Source organism: Cajanus cajan, chromosome 7 (assembly GCF_000230855.2).
Source record: "Cajanus cajan strain Asha chromosome 7, NIPB_CcT2T_4, whole genome shotgun sequence".
In the NCBI taxonomy this organism is placed as follows: Eukaryota; Viridiplantae; Streptophyta; class Magnoliopsida; order Fabales; family Fabaceae; genus Cajanus; species Cajanus cajan.
The window spans coordinates 44670704-44695312 of NC_138523.1; the positions used below are offsets into that span (position 1 = coordinate 44670704).

The window sequence follows — 24609 nt, forward strand, 5'->3', positions numbered from 1 at the left end:
GTGAACTTTTGTTATTAGTTTTGTCTTTAATTAATTATTTTTGTGATATATGGAATTGTGGATTAAGTTATCGAATTCATGTTTAATATTTTTTTTATTGATTCTCGTTATGAAAATGATCGGTAGTATATATAGGCCTCACAATTGGAAATTTGAGACATTTATTCAATGCAATTTTTTTCTTTGGCTCAAAAAAATTATCGAAAAAAAAATGAATTTTAGACTATTCCAACCAAATAACCATACATTTTTTTTAGTTTTTTAGTGTAAAGATATGGATTTTTTTTTTCATTCGTGTGAATTTCATAAACATATTGTTTATTACTCTCTCGATCCTATAAGAAATTAATGGGTATTTTTTCTACTAATTATAATAATTATAAACCTATTTTAAGATATATTAATTAATTGTTACTTTTCTTTTATATATTTTGTTTATTGTGAAATATATTAATAAGACACATATTTATCTCTTGTACAACTGAATGGATTTATTATCTTATTAATGATACAAGTTATATATATATATATATATATATATATATATATATATATATTATTTTATTTTTTTTGGTGAAAAAATAGTATCTCTTGATTGAGATGTAGTATTATTAAATTTTAAAACTATTTAAATCATTCAATTTAAAAAAGTAATTTTGAAATAAAATTTAATTTTATGATGCTATTAATAAAAAAGTACATACTTTAACTATTTTTACAGGTATTGATGAATTAATTATTTATTTCTTATATAAAAGATTAGATAATATTAATTTTGGTTGCATAAGTAATATTATAATAAATGTTATATACATTAATATACAAATATATGTTGGTGTAAATCTAGTTTAACATATAATTATATATAATTTTAATATTAATTTTAAATAAAATTTAACACATATCACATGTCACAATAGTTTATACTTACACCTTTTAATAATATATCAACATATTTGTAGTGTAGGTAAAATTAATTTTTTTTAGTGACAAATATTGTCTTATTATAGAATGTATGTTACATGCCATTTTTTTTTTGTGTGACAAAGATTCATAATCCTAAAGTTTCAAAAGTGCATTATGGAGAATATTATTAGTTACACTCTTTAATACTCACTCTAACACTAATTATTTTTATGGAAATATCTGTTTCACGGATTAAAATCTTATTCCCAAAAATATGAACTTATAAATGTTTTTCATATTTGTTTGGAGTTTCGAAAAAAAAAATGTTTAGCTATTATTCCTAGAAAAATAGTTACAACATGATTTATTTCATTCTTATTCTCATGATGAAAATAAAAAAGTTACATTTTAATCCATTCATTTAACTCTTATTTTTATTTAATTATTTTAATTAAGTTAAACTTTAAAAATGTTCATAAGAATAACACATTCGTTTTTTGGGTTAACATTCTTAATGATAGTAATATTGTGAATGTAATATCACACCTTGTTACAAATGCTTTCTAACATTTTTTTTCTTAAATATGTTTTTATTTCCTATAAAATGAATGAGTTTTAAGTTTGATCCTGATAAAATAAATATCCTTCTAAAATTTATAAATATTAATTTTGATTTTTATAAAATGAATAATTTCTTATTTTGATCTTTATAAAATATGTTTATTTTATTTTTATTCTCTAAAATCTAAAATTATTATTTTTAGTCTCCAATGTTTATTTTATGATAGATAAATAATATTTATTTTATGATTATACAAAAAAATTTAGAAGTGTCAAATACTGACACAATATCATTAATAGTTGAGAGTGATACCTAAAATGATCACTTGACATTTTTAATAAATAAAAATAATTTAAAATGATTACATAAAAAATAAGGATTAAAAATAATAGTTCTAATTTTTGAGAAACAAAAAACAATAAATTTTTTTATATAGATCAAAATCAAAACTTATTAATTTTATAAGAAATAAAATTATATTTAAGCCATTTTTTATTATTGAAAACTTATTAATTTTATAAGAAATAAAATTATATTTAAGCCATTTTCTTATTATTGACTGAAATTTATGGAAAATCATAAATTTTGTGAATTTTGCATCCCAATTAATAAATTTCTCCTAATTCAATAGTAGGATCAACTAAAACTCTTAAATCAATAATAAGGAGGGTAGTAAAAGAGAGTATTAGAAAAAGTGCCGCTAATATTTTTCGTAAATTATTGTTCAAACCATGATATTTTATTTTGGAACAAAACTTAAGTACATTTCCATATGTATTATTAGTATTGGTCTTCAATTAAAATTGAAGTTTTACTTTGCTCATATGAATAAATATATATTATCAAAGCATGCATTAAATATAAATGCATATTATTGAGATTTAATTTTAATTAAATAACAACATTAATAATTATGATACTACACTTATGTTCTGTCATTTATTTTATGATGTCTCGTGTATTTCGAATTCACTATGTCAGATACTAATCCATCTTGTATTACTATAGTGGCCAATAATTTGAAAGGTTTTCACAGGTGATTGAACAATAAATTTCCTAGTAAATATAAATATATAATCTATTAATGGATTTGGTTTTTTAGACACTCAATAAGTTAGAGATACCCATGAGACACTCATTCATAAGACAAGAAAAAAAATTATTGAAGCAAATATATATATATATATATATATATATATATATATATATATATTAATTTAGTAAAAAATAAAAAAATTAATAATCTTTAAAAGGGTGTTGAAGGAGTGTTTTTTATTGTAATTTGGGATGACGAGGTCGGTCGTGGTATGTGAGCATGCCAAAAATTGACAAAGGTGAAGTGAATATTTCAATTTGTTTGACCTGCCAACCTACTTAATTAAATATTATTTTTTTTAATATTTTGTAACTTGTGATGTGTGACACTTTGTGTTGTATCATAATCTTGTTATTAAAAAACTATTAATACTTGTATTATAATTCTTAAAGATTATTATAATTTAAGAGACTTTTAGTAGTATTTTTTTATTGGAAAATAATTTTTTTTTTAGTAATTTGTAACTTATTATTTGTATTGTACTCTTAAAGTTAAATGAAAAATATATGTCATAAGTCTCTTGATTAACTTCGTCGATTATCATAAAAATATATAAATTTGTGAGTTTAAGATAATGATAAAATTAAAATAATAACTTTATTTCATTTTTGACTAATCAGACCTTCTATCTGCCTCTATGCAATATGAGCGAAAATCTGACCCACTTTCATTAAGTGGACTAACTCATCCTTTTTTTGGCTCATGATATATAATTTGAAAAAAAATTAAAAATTAAAAATATCCTTAATTTTTATAAATTTAAATTTTAGGCCCCTAATATTTAATTTAGCACTTTTTTCTTTCTTTTTCACACACCTTATTTTCTCATCTTTTTAGTTTTCAACTGCATTTCCTTACTTTCCTCCATCCCACATATTTCATTAGGTAGTTTTAATTCTTTCAGTTTTACATTATTTTCGTCTCTCCTCTTCTTTCAGTTTTCTCACTGATATCTTCTCCTTCTCCTATTTTAGCTTTCACACGCATTTGGAAAGTAAAATTAGTTTTTGACATTATAGGTACGTGTGGTTTTTTTGATAGTGTTGAAAGTGGCAGGTCAAATGTGCATTTTTTCAACGAGCACTTCCCCCATTTACATGTCTAAAAAAAATCAAATAATTTTAATGTTCTAGAAATTATTTTTTAAAATAATAAAATTAGTGTCACTAAAAATATTTTCTGAAATTGGATTATACTTTTAAAAAGTACTTTTCAGAACATTAAATTTAGTGTTCCGAAAAGTATTTATGAAATTATGTAAAACAAATACTTTCAGAAAGTACTTCTGGAACATTAATTTTACTATTCTAAAAAATAATTCCCAAAAGTGTGTTATTTTACATAATTCTAAAAAGTTATTTTCAGAATAATAAATTTAATGTTCAGAAAAGCACTTTTTGAAAATGTGTTATTTTACATACTGCTAGAAAGTACTTTCTAAAATATTAAATTTACTATTATAGAAAGTACTTTCCAGAAGTATGTAAAAAATACACTCCAAATAATATTTTTCCAAACACTATTGAAAAGTACTCGAGAATAGTAAAATTGGTGTTCCAAAATATTTTTTTCATAATACTAAATTTTATGTTAAGGTTTTTGGACAAGTTAAAAGAGAAGAATGTTGGGAGAAAAAAAATGTAGATCTAGTTTTGCAAAAATTGGTGAGAAAGTCACAGATACCTACAGTGAAAGAAGAAGAGAGTAATGTAAAAATCAAAAGAACTAAAACTATCTGTTGAAATAGGTGAAAAATTAGAAAAAGACAGAAGAGTGTATGTGAAAACTTGAGAGAGAAGAAAGGAGGTGTGTGAGAAATAAGAAAAAAGTAGTAAATTGAAAGTTGGAGGTGTAAAATTAAAGATACAAAATATGAATATTTTAGGAATTAAAAAAATCAATAAAAAAGGTGTACTTATAAAAAAAAAAAGAGGTATATATATCATGAGTTTTTTTTTATTATTATTATGGACTTGTAAAAGGAGACAGCTTGTTTTACCCTCCTAGTGGTGTTTATAAAACATTTTTTAATATAATTTTATTTTTCCTATCCAAATAATGTGAAGGGAGAAATGACAAATTTGTAGGAGTGTAAGTGGATATAGATAACTCACGAACTCAAACTGACCAAAATTAATCCAATAAGTTTGGATCTGACTTTTTTAGTGTTTGGATTAGACCCAATCCAATCCGATCAAAACCCAATACTATACAAGTTGAGTAATAGATTTTGTGTTTTTAACTCGTTATTCGACCGGACCTGATCATAATTAATAATAATAATAATAATAATAATATTTGAATGATCATTTGCTTAAGATAATATTCACTATCACTGTAATTAATTTAACAATATAATATATTTATTCTAAATTTTATTTTGTATTAATTAATGTTGTTTTTTTGAGTTGATAATAATATAACAAATTAATAAACTTATTTTAGAATTTAATTTGTATATCGTTGTTTGCTTTATAAGTTGATAACATTGTATTTGCAACAATGTATCAAATAATTTACATATTATGTAGCATGGATTCAGACATGATACGGAGATACGACACAAGGATATGGCAAAATCAAAAGACATAAGACATGTAGAAATAACATATATATAATATATAATATAAATAACATGACAAAAATATTTTACATTAATATAACAATAACCTACTAGGTCTAAAAAAAATTATTAAGAGACATCAAATTCATATTTTTCTTTTTAAATCTTGAATCCTCCCTTCATTGTTTTTTATTTTTATTAAAAAATTTATTTTCTATTATGTGAAAGTTAAGCAAGGAGAGATAAAACAATTCTCTTCATTATTTATATTTTTTATCAAATTTTTTTATTTTTTCTTAAAAAATCTCAAATCTTACCTTTTTTTTTCTAATTTTATCAAGATTTTTTATTTATTTTTTAAATATCAAATTCTCTCTTTTTTGTTTATGCTTTTATTGAGATTTATTCTTCTTCTTCTTCTTTTAAAAACAATCTCAAATCATCCATTCTTTGTTTATGTTTTTATTGAGATTTTTTTTAAAAATAATCTCAAATTCACATATCGAATAATATATCGAGATGGAGATGTGTTCATTTGCAAGTATCCGTGATAGAGACATGTCAATTTTGTAGGTGTCCGCGATGGAGACGTGTCCAATTTGTATGGACACAATTTGTCGAAGTGTCCAAGGTGTATCCACAATGAGTCCTCTCTTAAAGAGTGTCAGACTCAGGACACAACAGTCTCATGGTATGTCAGTGTAACATACTAACATAGTTTACATCTATTTTGAAACATTTAAATTTTTACAAATAAATAGATAAATTTAATCATGTGAACTTGATTAATTCAATCCATTTGTGATTAAATTGAATTGAATTAAATTTTAAAAAAATTATACAAATCCAATCCAACCTAATCTATTAAATTTTAATTAACCCAATCCATTAAATTTTAATTAAATTAGATAACGAATTTATTCGAATCCGACGCAACTTGATTGAGTTCCACCCCTAAGAAATTATTAGTTAAAGGAATTCAGTTAATTGGTTTGTGATTGGATTGAATTAAATTTAAAAAAAAAATTGCAGGAATTTAACCCAATCTATTTTGATTAAATCCATTAACAAATTTATTAAAATAAGTGGCGGTTACCCTCTAAGAAATTGTTACTTGCCAAATTCCATGGGACTGGAATGCGTTAAATATAGGGTCGGCTCGGCTCGCGAGTTTCGGATTGAAAGAATGTGGTGATTAAAATTAAAGAAATTGAAGGAATTACGATTCTCACTCCCTATCGTCACTCTCAGCCACGGAACGCTAACGTTCATGAAACAAGGGAAAACGAAAAAACTTGGAAACCCCGATAGGCCAATACAGAAGAAATTAGAGGAAAGCACAGTACGTAACTCGGCATAGTACCCACAAAATAAAAAAGAAATAATAATAGGGAAAATAATAAAAAAGCTGAGCATAGTGTTCTTGCCTGGTTTGGTCGAATCCCAACCAATCCAGGTAGGTTGTTTAATCTAATTAGTAATTGAGAGCTGCACAAACAATCGTTCCTGATGACGCCCTAGAGTTGCCACCATCAAAAACCGTTTATTGTTTCCGGCGTACAGGAAAAAACACAAAACACAAGAAAATAAAAACCCCTTACCCTTATATCCATTCTTCCCTCCTAACTCAAACTCATCCATCACCATCACTATCTTTTTTCCTGTACGCCAAACCGCCATGCATGCCCTCGCCTATCTCTTGCTTGCCATCTCTCTCCCTCTTCTCTCTAACGCCGCCACCCCCGACTCCTTCATGTTGGGCTGCGGCTTAGGCGACGGCGGCGGCGAAGACGGCGACGGAAGACGCTGGAACCCCGACAATAAGTACCTCTCTGGTGGAAACTCCGTGACATCCAAGGCCTCTGTCCAAGACCCTTCGCTTTCCTCCGAGGTTCCCTACATGACGTCACGCGTTTTCACCTCCCAAGGAAGCTACAAGTTCCCCATTCAAGGCACCAAACGCTACATGCTGAGGCTCCACTTCTACCCCGCCGTTTACTCCACCTTCGACCCCTCCAACGCCTTCTTCTCCGTCACCGCCAACGATGTCACGCTTCTCTCCAACTTCAGCGCCGCCATCACGTGCCAGGCCCTCTCGCAAGCCTACATCGACAAAGAATACTCCCTCGCGCCTCTCCATTCCGACGCTCTCACCATCACGTTCAAGCCTTCCGACAAACACCACGGCGCTTTCGCTTTTGTCAACGGAATCGAGCTTGCTGAAATGCCCGAGTTGTTCGACACCGCTCCTGTGGTGGGCTTCCCCGACCAAACCGTGGAGACCAAGAGTTTGCATTTTGTGACCATGTCCAGATTAAACGTGGGTGGGAGTTACATATCTCCCACGAAAGATTCTGGGTTGTCGAGAATTTGGTACGATGATACACCTTATCTGTACGGTGGAGGCAATGGTGTCACGAACGAGGTCACCGCGGATGTGACTATTAACTACAAAAGCATGCCACAGTACATTGCTCCTTTCAATGTTTACGCCACTTCGCGATCCATGGGTGCCAGTAAGGATATCAACATGGGGTTCAATCTCACGTGGGTGTTCCAAGTGGATCCAGATTCCATGTACCTCGCCAGGTTGCATTTCTGTGAGTATTACTATGCAAAACTGAACGAGATTGTTTTCAAAATCTTCATCAACAATCAAACGGCGCAGGAGGATGCTGATATTATTGGGTGGGCGGGTGCTAAAGGAGTGCCAACTTACAAGGATTATGTAGTGCATGGCAAAAGCTCTGGTGAACTCTGGGTTGCTTTGCACCCTGCACCTGAAACCAAGCCTGAGTTTTTTGATGCACTGCTCAATGGGCTCGAGTTGTTCAAACTCAATGACACAGACTTGTCTGGCCCCAATCCTAAACCTTCTGACATGCTCGTTAAACACGAGGAGAAGGAAAGGACTTTCGAAACCAAGCATACTACTAAAAGGACTTTTGTTATTGGCAGTGCTGCCGGGGGTGCTGCAGGTTTTGCCTTTGTGGCTGCATTGTGTGTTGTTGTTCACCACAGAACCAGGAAGAGAGCTCCGGGCTCAAGCACCACCACATCAAGCTGGTTACCTCTTTATGGAAACTCCAACACAACAGGCACCAAATCAGGGTCCGGGAAGAGTGTAGGCAGTGGCAACTTAGCCATGGCTCAAGGACTGTGCCGTTACTTCTCCTTACAAGACATGCTGCATGCAACTCAGAATTTCGACGAGTCCAATGTCATAGGGGTTGGAGGCTTTGGTAAGGTTTACAAGGGTGTCATTGACAATGGGTTTAAAGTGGCAATCAAAAGATCCAACCCGCAATCAGAGCAAGGAGTAAACGAGTTCCAGACCGAGATTGAGATGCTGTCCAAGTTGAGACACAAGCATTTGGTGTCCTTGATTGGTTTTTGCGAGGAGGAGGATGAGATGTGTCTGGTCTATGACTACATGTCGCATGGCACCATGAGGGAACATCTTTACAAGGGTAACAAGCCATTGGACACACTGACATGGAAGCAAAGGTTGGAGATCTGCATTGGAGCTGCAAGAGGACTTCACTATCTTCACACCGGGGCAAAATACACCATCATTCATAGAGATGTCAAGACAACCAACATTCTCCTTGATGAAAATTGGGTTGCCAAGGTTTCAGATTTTGGACTGTCCAAAACGGGTCCAAACATGAACCAGGGTCACGTTAGTACCGTGGTGAAGGGTAGCTTTGGATACTTGGATCCTGAGTATTTCAGGAGGCAACAGTTGACTGAGAAATCTGATGTTTACTCATTTGGGGTTGTCCTATTTGAGGCCCTTTGTTCAAGGCCTGCCCTCAATCCTAGCCTTCCAAAGGAACAGGTAAGCCTTGCGGAATGGGTACTGTACAACAAAAGAAGAGGAACACTTGAGGACATCATTGACCCCAACCTCAAGGGACAGATCAAACCTGAAAGCTTGAACAAGTTTGCTGACGCGGCTGAGAAGTGTGTGTCTGATCTTGGACTCGAACGCCCCTCCATGAATGATCTCTTGTGGAATCTCGAGTTTGCGCTCAACTTGCAAGAAAGTCCGGATGGTGTAACTAAAGCTGCACCTATTGAAGAAAGTGAGTTCGAAGAAGTAAGCTTGGGAAACAATGACATGGCAGCTCACTACAAAAACCTTAGCCTTGGAAGTGAGCATGACCTTAGCCGTGAGTCCAGTTATGATAACAATGCTAATGTCTTCTCCCAAATTTCCAATCAAAAAGGAAGGTGAAGATGAATGACAAAATATTCAAGATCATCGCTTTGTTATAACCAAGAGTTCCATGCTTTTAAGGAAGCCACGGAATTCAAGATTACAAAACCGGCGGATAGCGTTGCATTTGGAGTATACGGAGCTATATTGTTCCTTCCATTTATTTTTTTTTTCTTTCCCTTGTTTTCACGTCAAATAGCTTTTCAAGTCTGATTGTCTATATAGCATAATAGCAAGCCATTGTATTATAAGAAAGCAGCAAGGTCAAGCTCACCCTGCTTGTTATGTATAACATAGCCAAATATGTATAATATGATTTATAGTTTGTCAGAATCAGTACTGTTTCTGCAAAATCAGCACTTTTGGAATTTAGATTATGTATCTGTGAACAATGATATTCTGTATTGGAAGAGTTGGGATTCCTTCCTAAGCTAGTGTATCATTGTTAATTCATGCCCTGAGTTGTGGTATAATAATTGTAATAAACGTTACTTTTCATTTATTCTATTTCTTTTATCTTGTACAATGGCGACTCTAATGGATTTTCATTAGTTCTATCTTCCTTGCCTATGTTCAACTTGACTAACAAACGTAAAAAAATAAAAATAAAAATAAGACAGAAGATATGAGATGATAGTCCAACAATTACCAGGCCCAAGAGAATGATCATCAAGCCCAAAAGGCTCAACGAATATATGCTAGAGTGCAGATGTTGCCAAGTGTAGGGTCTTGAAGAGAAATATTGTCTTTTAAACGATTATGCAAAATAGATGACAATAGATAAAAAAAAAAAATTATAATTGATTTCTTGATTTTAAAGGATATTAGCTTTTATGTTTGACAAAAATACTTCGTGATAATAAATAAATAGTACCGGAACTTATTAGACACATAAAGAAATGTAAAAAAAAAATATTTTAATTTATTCAATTGATACAATAATTGGTTTAATATATACATAGAAAGAGAAAGAGAGGGGATATCTTAAATAACAAACCTCTTAATATAATAAATTAAAAACTGTTAATAATAAATATTAAATTAAAATAGAGAACTAGATTAAAAGGTAACAAATTATCATACATAATGTATCATAATTGTCTGAATCACAATTGTTATATTTGTCAATGTTATCAATGTCATTATTACCATCACTATAATTGTTGGTGCCACCACCAATCACAACTTGTTTTTAAAATTAACGTATTTAACAATGATAGATTGAGATAGTTATCTAACATCAATTGAATTTATTGTGATATTTTCACTAACAAATATACTGATAGGAAAATTTTATATGACAATATTTCACAAATTTACTAACAAAATTTTACCATAATAACTAAAACAATATTTTTCAACTTTTAGGAACTAAAAAAATCAATTTTAAATTTAAAAGAACAAAAATAAATTTATCTTAAATTTGATGATTAAAAGCATGTTTAAATCATTAAAAATAACAAAGTAAAAAAAATAAAAAGCTACAAGTTTTTTTTATGTCAAATAAGATCTAAACTAAAACGCAACTTGAAATAATATTTTGAAAAATGAGTAAACACGTAATTTGGTTCTTAAAAAATGATAGAGGTAACTAATAGATTTTTGAAAGATTTTCTTGATATCTAGATCCCTAAATTTTAACTCTTTTATGATAAGTTAGTCGTTTTGTTATACTCAATTACTAATTTTATTAATTTCTTTACCAATCAACAATTAAGTTAACACCTATTCTTTCTCTCAGTTAGTTGTTGTGTCTCCTAATCACCTAATACAAACCATAATGTAAGGTTTTGATACTTTCCAATCACCAACAGATACTTTATCACATTTATAGTACAAGATTATTGTTAGGTTTTGTCGGGTTTCCTATAGTGGAATTTTTTTATTTTAGTCATTTTTTATTTCTTCATCTATTTTTGGCTATAGGTTTAGAATTATAAACCCTAAATTATTGAATTTGAGTTCAGTAAAATGAGTGGTCATTCTAAAAGGTCTAAAGTAAGAATGTGTCAATTGAATATGAGTGTTTCAACTATGCTTAATGGTAATTGTCCTCTCTATTACGGAAACATGGTTCTATGTAATTGTTGCATGTTAACTGAGAGGGAGAACACGTGTCAATATGACAAATAATTGTTGACTAATTATCAGACTAACAAAATTAATAACTGAATATAAAAAAATCAAAATTTAGAGAACTATATGTCACAAAAAATCTTTCAAAAACCTATCAATCACTTATACTATCTTTTAAGAACCAAAGTGGGCTAGAAGCTTTTGAAAAAAAAAACTTGCTCATGTCAAACTTACTAATATAGTCAAACAACCAATTGAACTAGTAAAAATAATTTGAAGCTAACTTAAAATAATTATTAAAAAATTAGAAATAAATTTGAGATAATAAGCACAAAGTCTTGAGTTTGAATCTTGTTGCTATTGTTGTAATTTTTATGAATACAAAAAGATACACTTTGAGTAAGGAAATAATGAATAAAATGTTACATAACACATTAATACTTAAAAAATTATTCATTGGCTGCTTTCGACCTTTCTTTACTTCAAGAATCTTCTATGTTGAATGTTCCTTTTCTAACTTTTTCCCTGAACTTGACATGCTCTTCCATTTGAATATATCTAGCCGCTCGCACATGAAGTTCATCCATATTAATAGGCTGTTTGCGACATAGGCTGCCAATAAATAACCCTGATTTAAAGGCCATAAGCATAGAATGAAGAGCAATTTTAAGATTGAGATTACTAGTTTTTATGGATAGCCTTGCAAAACGCTCCTTGAATTTTCGTAAATATTCATCATCTCCTTGCCGCATGTTGGCTAGACTGCCAAGGTGATATGATGAGATCAACTAGTAGCACATTGAGTTGTGAATCGTTGCACCAAAGTCTCAAAGTTATAATAAATCTTAGTGGCAACTAAGTATACCAACTTAATGTTAGACCTTTCAACAAAGTGGGGAAAATATGACACATGACTAAGTTCTTATACTGATAATTTAATATGATTAATCAAGTTTAAGATTGACATATCAACTCGATAATAAAAGTATACATCTGAGCTTACATCATCTGGAAGATTAGTATTGGTAAGACTTATGATCTAACTTGTTTAAAATCTCATATAGCCTAACCTAATTAATAAAAAAAAGTGAGACTTAAACTTAATTTTTTTTATCTATTTAAAAAGGTTGACTTAGGCTTGTAAAAAAACTTGTTATGCTTAATAAGCCAACCTATTTATCTATATGGTACATATTAAAAATATAAATCAAAAATTAATTTTGTAATAAAAAATCAAACTATCAATATTTTTACATTTTTACTACACTTTCACATTTACATTTTTTATTCTTACAAAATCTAAGAAATCAAAAATAAAATTCTAGTAACTCTTTTCCTTAATCTTCATAATTGATTATTTATAATACTTCAAACAGAATATGAAGAATATTATTTTTTTAATAAAATTATGTTTTTTCATTACAACATGTGCACACATGTACATGTGTATACATAAGTTATCCCTTGGTTAAGTTTTTATTTTATTTTAAGCTATAAATTTTAATAATAATAGAATAAATAATTTTTTATCATGCAAATTAAAAAAGACTCACACATGTATTTAAAAATATAATTATTAACTTATTTAAAATTAAAATTATTGACCTATTTAAGATTATTAATGCAAAAGAGGTTTTTAAAATAAGTTACTAGACTAAACAAGACTTTTAAAAAGGTTATGCTAGACCTATAAAAAATATCTATGATAGATAATAGTTTAAATTTAATTTTTAATTTTATAGAACATGTTTGATCTATATATTCAAAATTTAACATATTTCGTTTTGTAAACCCTAAACCCTAAATAGGTATAAAGAGTCAATGTCATATTTTTTTAAATTAAAACTCAAATTTATAATTTTTTTAAATAAATGTGAAAGTGTTTTAAAATTGAGTTAAAAATTATTCCAACTTCATCCTCAAAGTCTTTTGCATTTGAAAATAAAAAATCGTAATCACTCCAAAGAGACTCTTAAACCATAGAGAATCATTTTATTTTCTTACTTTCATTAATTGATCTAGGTCATGTAATACAACTTGTTTCAATTATTTTTGAAAGATTTGTAAATCATTTTACTTGTAAATTAATTATAAATATTATAATTAACTTAAATCATATAACTAAGAGAGCAATACATTTTCAAGGTTCCAATTGAATTTAACATCATATGAAAGAACTCTAATGAACAAACAACAAGCTAATGCTAGCAACCATATCCATTTTGTAAAGTCATGGTGCAGCTAATATAAACCAGAGTTTGATATCACTCTCAATGACATCGAAAGGGAAATACATAGAACCAACCAATCCGCGTTCAATCTTTAAAATGTGTGTATGTACAAAATTGATTGTGTTATAAAACAAGAAAAGAGTCCCGAATGACATTAATCTCATTTCAGGAATCAAATTAAACATTACAATTCACTCTTACACAAAACCTTTAGAGTGAAGCACTAGTAATTGTAGGCAAGATTTTTTCCAATTTGCTGAAGCAGATAGGACAAGTAGATAATAGTTAAAAAGCTTAGATGCAACACTAGGGTAACACAAAAAACGTTGATAAAATTCAGGAACAAAATCATATGTTATTTGACAATGAAAACCACATGAAAACACACCCACTGTCCCCAAAACCGAAAAGCAAAACAAGTCGAGAAAAAGTAAACTAGTTAACGCTATCAATCCATGTGCCACCGCTGACTTAAAATCTGGACCGTAGATAAGATTCTATCGAAAGGCTAACATTTAAACATCGCTAAACGCTAGCGATCCGTGTGACCCTGATTTTAACCAATCAGCGTTAACGATTTCCCTCTCTTCCAGTTCTATATAAATGGCCACACACCTCAATTCTCTTCATTCATACATCCTCTGCACCTCTATCTCTCTTTGTATCGACGATTTTTCTAATTTCTAATCTCAATTCCTTTGAGTATCAATTAAGCTATGGCCACCGCAGCGCAGCCCAAAGCCAAGAAAACGGCCACCTCCAAGAAGCCCCTCTCCCACCCTCCCTTCGCTGTGGTACTTCTCAATTCCTCATTCAATTTTATGATTAATATCTTATTATCCATGAATTCTGTTTTATTTATTTATTGATTAAATTGTGTGGTGCAGATGATAACAGAGGCCATTGCGAGTTTGAAGGAGAGAACCGGTTCGAGTCAATATGCCATAACCAAATTCATTGAAGGGAAGCACAAGGAGTTGCCTCCAACCTTTAAGAAACTTGTCCTCGTATATCTCAAGAAGTCAGTTGCTGCCGGAAAACTTGTTAAGGTTAAGAATTCCTTCAAGCTTGCTCCGACTAAGCCTGCTGCGGCTAAACCTGCTTCTGCTGCTGCTCCTAAGAAGCCCAAAGCTGTGGCCAAGCCTGCTGCCAAGCCCGCCACCAGGCCCAAAGCTGCTGCTGCACCTAAGAAGAAGGCTGTCACGAAGCCCAAGGGGAAACCCGCTGCTGCAGCTGCAGCTGCGAAGCCCAAGGCTAAGGCCACTAAGGTGGCGGCAAAGAAGGTGGTTGCCAAGGCCGCTAAGAAGACTCCGGTGAAGGCCGTGAAGAAGCCCAAGAGTGTGGTAAAGAAGCCAAAGAGTGTGAAATCGCCTGCAAAGAAGGCTAAGAAGTGAGAGGATTGGGGTATTATTTTGTGTTTTAGGGTTATGTATTTCATGGGGATTGTTAGTATAGAAAGATGGATATATGGTTGGCAGAGTATTGATGTAAATTCCTTTGGTAGAAAGTTTAACAAGTGTTATTGTTTGCATTGAATACAATTCCTGATTGTTCAATTTTATTTCTTTCTTCTCCTGTCTCCTCATTGGATTAAGGTTTGTTTTTCCGGATTGAGCTTTAGGAACAATTCAGTGACAGAGGGTGCGTTGATTCAACTCTGTCTGCATTATTGCATTACAAACGCTGAGTTGGTGTTTGGTGTTTACGATAAATTAAATTTAAATCAATTCTGCAAAGGAATATTTTTTGAATGCCGTTCTGTAGAGAACATGCTACTGTTTAGAGGTGATCTTATGAGATAACTCAAATGGTGCAGGAAATTCATTCAATTTTTTTTTTAATTTAATGTAATTTAGTCATTATCGATAAAGTAAAATATAAATTTCTTAATTGTAGAACAGAGTATATGTAGAATTTCACTAAAAAAATATTTAGAATACTTGTCTAAAACTTGTCTAAAATAAAACACAACCAGAATTAATAGATTATAGAGTGCATTCCTTAATTTTTAATATTATATTTCATTTTTCTTGACATAGTATTTTTCATGTTGTTGAATGAGTTAACATATTATGTATTAACTTTTAAAATGTTATGTTTATTATCTCAACTGCTTGTTTTATTTGATTGTCTTTAACTTCTATTTGAAAATAAATTCAACTTTTTGTATAAAAATGTTAATAATATAACGTATGTGTTTAAAAATATTTATTTAACTTATATAATATATACTAATTAAAATACTAGTTAATATTAATTTATTTAATCACTTTGAATATTTTTTAATTGAATCACTTTTATTACAATTAATTCTATGAAATCTTTATGGGAATTAGTTTTATTAAAATTAATTCTATCGAATCTTTAAGATGGCAAATTTGGGCTGGACACGGTTCAAATTACATTGATAGCATATTTTGATCCAATCAACTTGAATTTGTTTGTTGGTTTGATTTGTCAATTTTTTTTTCTTATCAATCTAATTTAAAATGATCCAAACCAATTATATCTATTGATTTATTGAATTTATCACTATAATAATAAAAAAAATTACATTAAACAATTTATAAAATATTTTATCATGTCATCAACCGATAAAAACATCCAATATTACAAACATGTCAACATTAAAAAATATTAGTTAAAACATTCAAAATTCTAAGCTTAAAAAATAATAAATATCGTTAAATTAAAACCTAAATATGTTAAACAACTGAAAATCTACAAATCTACTATCTATTGTGCTCAACATTATACACTTAAATTATTTTTGATAAATGCTCAAAAACTTCCTAATTACTCCATCAATTTGAAAGATTAATTTTTGTTCTGAATCCTGGTCTCTGTTAAAAAATAAATGCAAAGCCCAATTGTGAAGAAAAAAAATGTGGTTCAGAATTCACATGATAAGGAAAGCAAAAGACAGGGACAAAAGCAGATAAAATACTAGTCCTGCAGAAAGGCAATTATATTTAAAATGGAAGGACTAGTCTGGGGAAACACCATACTTTGGTACGCAAGGCACATATTACATGAATAACTCTCGTTATATAAGAAGAGAAAGAGATAAGGTGTAGCAATATAATAAGTTACAAAACATATACACCGCAAGTTAACGCAAATCGCAAAAGTCAGTGGGCACCAAAACAAGGGTATTTTGGTCATGATTGAACCGAAATGTCTGCATTTGCGTGGTCGGTGATCTTAGGAGGACTCGATTTTGGTTCCTTATCCACTTTGGTCCGTTCTTTGGGTTTGCAAGCATTGACATTGACATTGACATTGACATTGCCATTGCCATTGCCATTGCCATTGCCATTGCCATTGCTGTTGCGTCGAATGTTGTTTTTGTGAGGGAAAGGGGCATTCGCAACAGAACCAGAACCACCCTTTATATGACTTCCAGTGCTGTGACGCGCTCGACTACAAACTTCAGGAGACGAGTTCACCGCATCGCCCAAGCTCCTTCTCCTACTCAGTTTTGGCGATTTTGGCCGAGTCAGTGGCAGCTGTCACTCACCAAATCAAACTCAATCAACAACTTTTCCAATAAAAAAAACTCATGTGTAACACAAAAATGCTTATTCAATATTCATGTAATATTGCATCCCTTCATTTAAGATTCACAATTCATCAAAGACCAAAAGTACCTTCTTTAGTTCGGTCTTAGGGGGAGGACCCTCATAGTAGAAACTTGGTACTGGATTTGCTTTGATTACCAAATTCTTTCTCAACTGCTTGATGGCTGCTTCTTGTTCTTCCTATCATTTTTTATTATTAAATAAACAATAAGCAAGTTATTTTAGCAATTCAATGTGCAAAAGGATAAACATAAAACAAGTAACTCATGTACATGAGCCAGAAACAAAGGTTTTGGACCATGTGTCTTGCAATTACAAGAGAAGACTACAGTACCTTTAGCCTTGCCTCGTACTGGTTTTTTTCTTCTCGAAGAGCTCGATGTTTCTCCTCCAACTTCAGATAAAACTGGATAGACGAATGATAATGATAACATCAACATGGAACTATCATCTGTTTCAAAAGATATACCAAAGAGTTTACTTGTCAGTAAATCTATACCTCCCTCCGTTTCTCTGCACGTTCGGAGCTTCTAAATGTAGGGGCTGAACCATGCGTTACCTTAGATCTGGCTGTGCGCATAGACATAGCACTAATATTTGTGGTTAAGGAACACATAATAGAATAACAGCTGTATTATATGATATGTGTAGGACTGTAGTAATACTTAACCATATTTGGATGGTTTCAAAATCCAATTTTTCGGATTCAAAATCATAAATAAGTGGCAAAAGTTTAGACTTTAGCAAGACCAATATGAATCTGTTTGGCTATAAGCTTAAAAGAGCTTCTCTACTGAAAATAAGAATTTTTTTGTTTAGCAGAGAAGCTCTTAAAAGTTCTTCTAATCTTGTATCTAGACAGGTTCTATGTCAAAGATTCCTCTAATGTACATAAAACTTTCTTTGTTAAAATTAAACCATCAAAATGTCAAATTTAGAGGATACGAGGAAGCCACAGACCAATTATCTTCATCATCATAGTTCTTCTTATCATGTTGCAAAGGCTTACTTGATGAAAAGGGTGAGTTTGGCTGAAAAAAATGGAAAACTTATTGTCAATAATCTCATAAACAAACAAATAGCAACACAAGCAACTGCAAAGCATCCCTGCAAATGTCGAAACATATAAATTGGTAAGCAAGTCTGTTAACATAAATCCTTAACAAATAAGCAACGTTTACAAATAAAACCATTTTAGGTATTTGTTTGGCATGGTATTTTGAGCTTCCCAAGATTGAACTGGCTTGAAATTAATCCAGTGCTACCCTTAAACCCAATTTCTCCTTCACAGGAACGCATGTCTCAAATTTTTAATCAATGACGACCATAAATTACCTTCATATTGTGTTTTAAAAAAGATTACCTTAGCAGGCTTACTTGTTTAAATGACAACAGGAGGAGAAACCGAGAAACTAATCCTCTGTCAATGAAACATCACACATAAACAGCATGCATTAAAAAAAAAAAAAAAAAAAAAAAAGATCCTACTTCTGTTATTTTCTAACAACTCCTTCCCATTTCTCATGTATAACAGGAAACAACCTATTCACAACTTTTACGTACAACACATGCTATATTCATTATGCATCCTTGGCTCAGTTCAAAGAGTACTTATGAACTGAAGTGTTTCATGCTTCAACATCAACATGTGATTGCATAACAATGAGCAAGACCATCAGTTACCTGGGAATTCTTTGATGAGATAGGTGAGTGCATGTTGGTAGTGTTTGGTGACAAGTTCAGACCAGTTGCAACAACTTCAGTATCAACAATCTGTGTGTGGGATCCATGCTTTTCAGTAACCAGATCAGATGGATGTGTAACAAAGTGACCACTATGCTCTTTTCTTGCAGCAGGTGAGCTTAACATTTTACTTTCATCCATTTTCTCCACTTCAGAATTCTCAATCTCCTCAGGCAAGTCAGTATTACAGTCTGTTGTTGTGCCACTCAAAACATCCTTCTTCCCATGGCTTTTCTCCACAAAAGAATTGGCTTTGGTACATTCCTTTACCTCATGATCCTTTGCCTGAACCTTACCTGCTGACATCATTGGAGAAATGCATACTTTATCATTAGAACTACCATTTGAAGTTGGTATTACACCATTTGCCTTCTTGTCCACAACTTGCATTCCTGTAACTTCTCTCCCCATGACGCTACATGATATAATTTACAGGGTGAGTAACAAAAGACTCAGACAAAAAGATCAATGAAGAAGCAAAAGGAATAGATTTCTTCTATCAACACAAAAAATCCAAGAAATACTACACTATTAAAACAGAAGAATATATATATATATATATATATATATATATATATATATATATATATATATATATATATATATATATATATATATATATATATATATATATATATATCCGTTACACCAGAAACCAAACAAAAGCTTGCTTTATATGTTTAAGGTCAGTTTAGTAGATTGCCCTTAAAACGAAGGTAAAAGACTCGGATGAGTTTGATATCTTTATAGAGATTTAAAAAAGAAAAGGCAAACAGAAGTTATTTATTACAAATAATTTTTAAACAGATCCAGGAGAGCACCCAGCTCAATAAGCAAATGTTGTTCATATGAATAGATTTCATTATTATTAGTGATTTTGGCCATTTTGTCAACCGCCTTGTAACTTTCAAATGTTGAGCTATTTTTTTCACCACTTCTAGATATAATTTTTTTTAAAAAAAATAAACTGCACATAGCCAAAAGAAAACTAAGAAATTACTCCAACATGATCTGAAAATGAAAGAACAGAAACGGAGAAGCAAAAAGACAAATTCGAACAACTAAATTCACCACTTACATGTTTGACAACTTGAGCCAGAAGACGGAACTGAAAATTAAAACTTTCTAAGAGAAAAGAAAAATTGTGGCCATGGATGAAAATAAGCTTAACATGAAGCCGACAAATGAAGAAATCAACCGAAAATATAGCAATAGTTTTTTTATAAAAAATAAAAAATAAAAAAAATAGAGAAGTAAAAAGGAAATTCAATTCCACTTTTGACCCAAAATGCGTATCCCCATTTTGAAAAGGAAAAGTTTCACACTTGGTGGTAAAAGAAGACGATTTTCACAGGAGCTAGCTAGCACTAGTGGGTATAAAAAAACAACGAATCAGAAGAAAGATCAAAGAAAGAAAAGACGCTGAGAAAAACCCACATCAGAAATCACAGAAACAAGCACAGTAGAGTGGAAATGTCAGATAAATCTCTCCACAGTACCACGAATCAGAGTTAGGTGCAAGAGAGATCGACACTAGCATTGTAAAGCAGAAGAAAGCCAAACAGAAAATGGGAACAGAATCAGCTAAGAATGTGAGAAATGTAGCTTACAGTTGTGGCCTGATCTCACAAGATCTCTTTTTTCTTCTTCTTCTTCCTCCTCCTCTTCTTCCTTCTCTCTCCTCTCTCTCTCTCTCTCTCTCTCTCTGCGTGTGTCTCTGGTTGTGTGCTTGTTTTGTTTTATTTCGTTGTGGGGTGGGTGCCAAATGCAAAGAAAGTCCAAATTTTATGTATCAATAATATTCTTTTGCTTTATCAAAAACCTCCTTTTTCTTTTCTTATTTTTTTCCCTCTCTCTTGTGTTTGTGTTCCTTCGTTGGTTTAAGGTTATTTATAGATGGTTTTTAACGGCGATTTTTTCACCGAGACACTTTTCTCCGTTGGTTGTCGGATTCAAGGAATTGACGGCGTTAAATGACGAGAGTGAGGTTAAAGTCAAATGAAAATTAAAATTGTAGAGTAAAGGGACACGAATCATATCAGTCATCCAACAGATAAGGTATATATATGCTTTCATCTTATAGATATGCCTAAATATAGCGAAACAATTATAGACTAGTAGACCAATATCTGCACAAACACACAATTTTTATGCATTTTTCCATACTTAATAATTTTTTACCTTGATGAAAGTTTTTTTCCCCTCAGGAACAAAAACCAAATTAGTTATATGCTTTGTTGTTCATTATTTACTTAAATTAAAATATTAGTCATTTGACATTTTTGAGTTTATAGTTAAATGTTTTTTTAATGTTTATAAACGGTCAATGCAGTAAAGATGTAAATAGTTTTTATATGGTTATTTAATAATAAATTAACATGATAAATTTGTTGATTGTTAAAATAATTTCATTAAAAGTTATGTTTATGATGTTTATCATTATTTTTTTAATTGATTAACAATATAAAATATTTTCCCTCCACAATGTATATCAAAATTAGACACTATCTTTATTAGTGAAAAAGGTATCGAATCATAATTTTACATTTATGGAAAAAGTACAGAATCTAATTTCTTCAAAAAAGAAAAGAGGGGGCTGGCATTTTATAATTTTGTATAATGGGATTCTTTTTCTTATTTAATTGGCATGTTATATTATCAGGTTTTACACGATATTTAAATTTATACTGTATCAACATCATAAAGTATAAGACCGTGATTATAGGATATTAATTGAAAGCAAAGAAAAAAGTAGTCGAAAAGAAGAAATGAATTTTCTGTCATAAAGTCGTTGAATAAATAATCTTAAATATAGTTTTTGAAAACAAATATTATTATACATATAATATATGAAATAAATGTTTATTTTTCATATGTATTTCATTTACATCAATTCCAATTCAATTTTCTATGGCATAACATTCATTAAAATGTGAAATTACTTTCACGTCATTTTGATGCTAATCTTAACAAGAAAATCTTACCATGTTATGGAACTTGAATAATCTTATCCTCATTTTTTTTCGAGAGTCAACACAGTGTTTTGATATTATTTTACTATGCACCAAATTAAAGAACAAAATAGAATAGATAGAAAAATAATTTTTAAAGAAACTTGAACGAAGTGTCTTTCTTGTTTGGGTATTCTGCTTCTTCTTCTTTCTTCAAAGTAAAGCGACAATTTGGTAGTACGATCATAATGATTAAAAGTCATCATAATCAGGGACAGGTTTAAGCAACAATCTCTCGGTCTGTCTAAGATAAGTAGGTTTATGAAGGGATAAAAAATGGTAGCTGGTGGGCACAGTAACACCATATCAACCTTCTTTTCGCTTTACTTTACCCCTCCTTTGTTCTTTTGTTGTTGGTTGGGTTTTAACCGGTGGGCTAATTCGGTTTATCTAAAAAACGAGTTGGGTTGAATTTCTTTTTTAAATTTATAATTAATTATAAAATTTAATTTGACTATTTTTTATTTATGATTCATTCGAGTTTAATATATGGTGGATCGGATTATTCATCTAATTACTTATATTTTTCTCGGTCTAATTCATCAACGATTTATTTAATTATTTGATATTATATATATATTATTTTAATAAGATATCATTTTTTTAAAATGAAGATAAAATTATTAAATAACAAAAAATTATTATAAATTTATCTACTCAAGTCTCTAACGAAGTTTAATATTGATAGATAATCATTCTAATAATATTCTTTTTATCTTTCTGTTTTGATTATTTAAATTTTACACTTTTAAAATTAAATTTAATGTTATATGTATAATATTTAGTTTAACAATTTTTATTTTAAATTAATTTTAAAAAAATAGGTAAGTCAATAGACTGACCTATTTAGTCCACTATGTCATGATGAATCAACTCAAACTGAAAAAGTTTAAATGTTTAAAAAGGAAATGGATTGAGATAATTGATCCAAACGGGATAAGTTAATCCATTTTAATAACCCTAAATGTTTATTCTACTTCTTCTTCTCTTTTTCTAAATTTCTATTTTTATTGTTTATATTATTTGGATAGTAATTTTATCAATGACTAATTTTTACTTAAAATTTAAGTAATTATTTTAGTAGAATTTATTATTTTAAATACATTTTTTTTATTAAGATTCAATTTCAAATATAAAACAATCATTATTTAAAGCGATGAAATCTGGTTTCACACTTTCACTTATTGATTTTTATTTTGAATAAAATTTAAATACAATGTCATATATATTATCAATACTGTTCTCTGATTAAAATTAAAATTTCACATGATTATAATTAATATATACATTACAAGACAATAATGTATATTTACTATACATTATCGAAGGAATATCAATTTTGATTGAAGAAGAATATTAACGACATGAATAATCAATAGTTAATAATATATAGTAAACGTAAGTTTTATGTTTGTATTTTGTGTCTTTAAAAACTGTCCTGCCATTTGACCAAACATAAAGGTTAGGTGAGGCACCCAATAACTACCAAGTGACTGTGAGAATGATGCAATACTCATCAACTCATCAGCTCAACCGCTACAACCACGTTCACGCAATTCAAAATTAACCAATGTTTGTCCTGGGTGCTACCCCACGGAACCACATTGCAAAAATCATGTGACAGATTCAATGTAACTTTCATGTAACTCGTGAATATTTTTATGGACATGAAATTCTCCCTCTAATGTGTCTCTCTGGGTGTGGACAAGGTTGAGGCTTGATAAATTTGTGTGACACATACTAGCAACTTAAGTATCCAGCTCAAGATACAACCCTCCCACTAAACTCAAGATTCCATGTCATTAACATGCTCATTCAAGTCATATCAATTGAAAGATGCGTACGTACCACCCTTAGAATCTATCTATAGAAATGTGAAAATTTAAGTTCTGTTTTCGATAGAAAAGTGCACGTCAACCTTCATTCCATATGTAGATGCAGGTATGTACATCATTCATTAATAGATCTCTTGCTCTAATCACAAATCCCAAGCTTCTTTCTTAAGATAAAAAGTAACATCTTGAAAATGTTATTTTTAATGTTAGGTAGGTATATATATAATCAATCAATGAAAAATATGCACCATTTTGTTTTCTTCCGGTTGAGTAGACGTTGAAAGATATTTGCCAAAATAATGTAAACAGAAATAATTGAATGCTACTTCTCAAGAGTTTTCATTTTAATACACTATCATTTTACAATCCTTTTACATTGTCTCAATACCTTGCTCACATCCCAACATATTATAAAAAACAAAAAATAATTCTCAATAATTTTCACTTGTTAAACATCATTTCTTCATTCTCAATAAATTTCCGAACACGCTAACAGTAAAAGATATCTAATAAAAGAAATGAAGAAGTTGAGCTACCTCAAGCTTTATGCATAAATAGATAAATAGGTAAATTGAATGGGAGCTAGCACGCACTAGCTTGATGATTTGTACTTAGATCAGTAATTAAATGTGTGTTTCAATTTGCCAAATATATGCTAACAAAACCACGAAATAAAAATGTCAACAAAGCAGTTTATATTGCAAGCTATGTTCAATTTTTGAATATGAATCCAACACTTTTTCATTATAACTTGCTCCCACACCTTCTTAGTTACGGCACAGT

At 30.4% G+C, this 24609-nt stretch overlaps 3 protein-coding genes across 4 annotated transcripts; 2 read left to right on the forward strand and 1 right to left on the reverse strand.

The window, feature by feature from the left end:
- Window positions 1-6407: 6407 nt before the first annotated feature.
- Window positions 6408-9851, forward strand: LOC109794061 (receptor-like protein kinase ANXUR1). Its single transcript, XM_020353527.3, has one exon. It carries the CDS (start codon window positions 6806-6808, stop codon window positions 9365-9367), a length of 2562 nt encoding a protein of 853 aa, XP_020209116.1. The 5' UTR covers window positions 6408-6805; the 3' UTR covers window positions 9368-9851.
- Window positions 9852-14271: 4420 nt separating this feature from the next.
- On the forward strand, window positions 14272-15217 carry LOC109791724 (uncharacterized). Its single transcript, XM_020351062.3, has 2 exons — window positions 14272-14450; window positions 14544-15217. Exons 1-2 carry the CDS (start codon window positions 14373-14375, stop codon window positions 15048-15050), a joined length of 585 nt encoding a protein of 194 aa, XP_020206651.1. The 5' UTR covers window positions 14272-14372; the 3' UTR covers window positions 15051-15217.
- Window positions 15218-16609: 1392 nt separating this feature from the next.
- LOC109795546 (protein WVD2-like 2) lies at window positions 16610-20842 on the reverse strand. 2 transcript variants are annotated; one of them, XM_020355085.3, is made up of 7 exons: window positions 20591-20842; window positions 18921-19395; window positions 18183-18268; window positions 17737-17827; window positions 17572-17643; window positions 17307-17417; window positions 16610-17165 (listed from the first exon to the last, which is right to left on the reverse strand). In XM_020355085.3, the coding sequence occupies exons 2-7, from the start codon at window positions 19389-19391 to the stop codon at window positions 16818-16820; spliced, it is 1179 nt and encodes a 392-aa protein (XP_020210674.1). In that variant the 5' UTR covers window positions 19392-19395; window positions 20591-20842; the 3' UTR covers window positions 16610-16817. The 2 variants fall into 2 exon arrangements, with proteins under 2 accessions (XP_020210674.1, XP_029125963.1); XM_029270130.2 differs by lacking the exon at window positions 20591-20842 and adding an exon at window positions 20059-20484.
- Between the last annotated feature and the right edge of the window lie 3767 nt (window positions 20843-24609).

What these genes read in the sequence shown, in the direction of transcription:
- LOC109794061 (XM_020353527.3), top strand. Translation starts at nt 6,806, where the DNA reads ATGCATGCCCTCGCCTATCTCTTGCTTGCCATCTCTCTCCCTCTTCTC.
- LOC109791724 (XM_020351062.3), top strand. Translation starts at nt 14,373, where the DNA reads ATGGCCACCGCAGCGCAGCCCAAAGCCAAGAAAACGGCCACCTCCAAG. An exon ending in CCCACCCTCCCTTCGCTGTG is followed by an intron (nt 14,451 to 14,543) that starts GTACTTCTCAAT and finishes TGTGTGGTGCAG; the next exon opens with ATGATAACAGAGGCCATTGC.
- LOC109795546 (XM_020355085.3), bottom strand. Translation starts at nt 19,391, where the DNA reads ATGGGGAGAGAAGTTACAGGAATGCAAGTTGTGGACAAGAAGGCAAAT. An exon ending in AATTGGTCTGTGGCTTCCTC is followed by an intron (nt 17,828 to 18,182) that starts GTATCCTCTAAA and finishes CACAAATATTAG; the next exon opens with TGCTATGTCTATGCGCACAG. An exon ending in CTAAGACCGAACTAAAGAAG is followed by an intron (nt 17,166 to 17,306) that starts GTACTTTTGGTC and finishes GGTGAGTGACAG; the next exon opens with CTGCCACTGACTCGGCCAAA.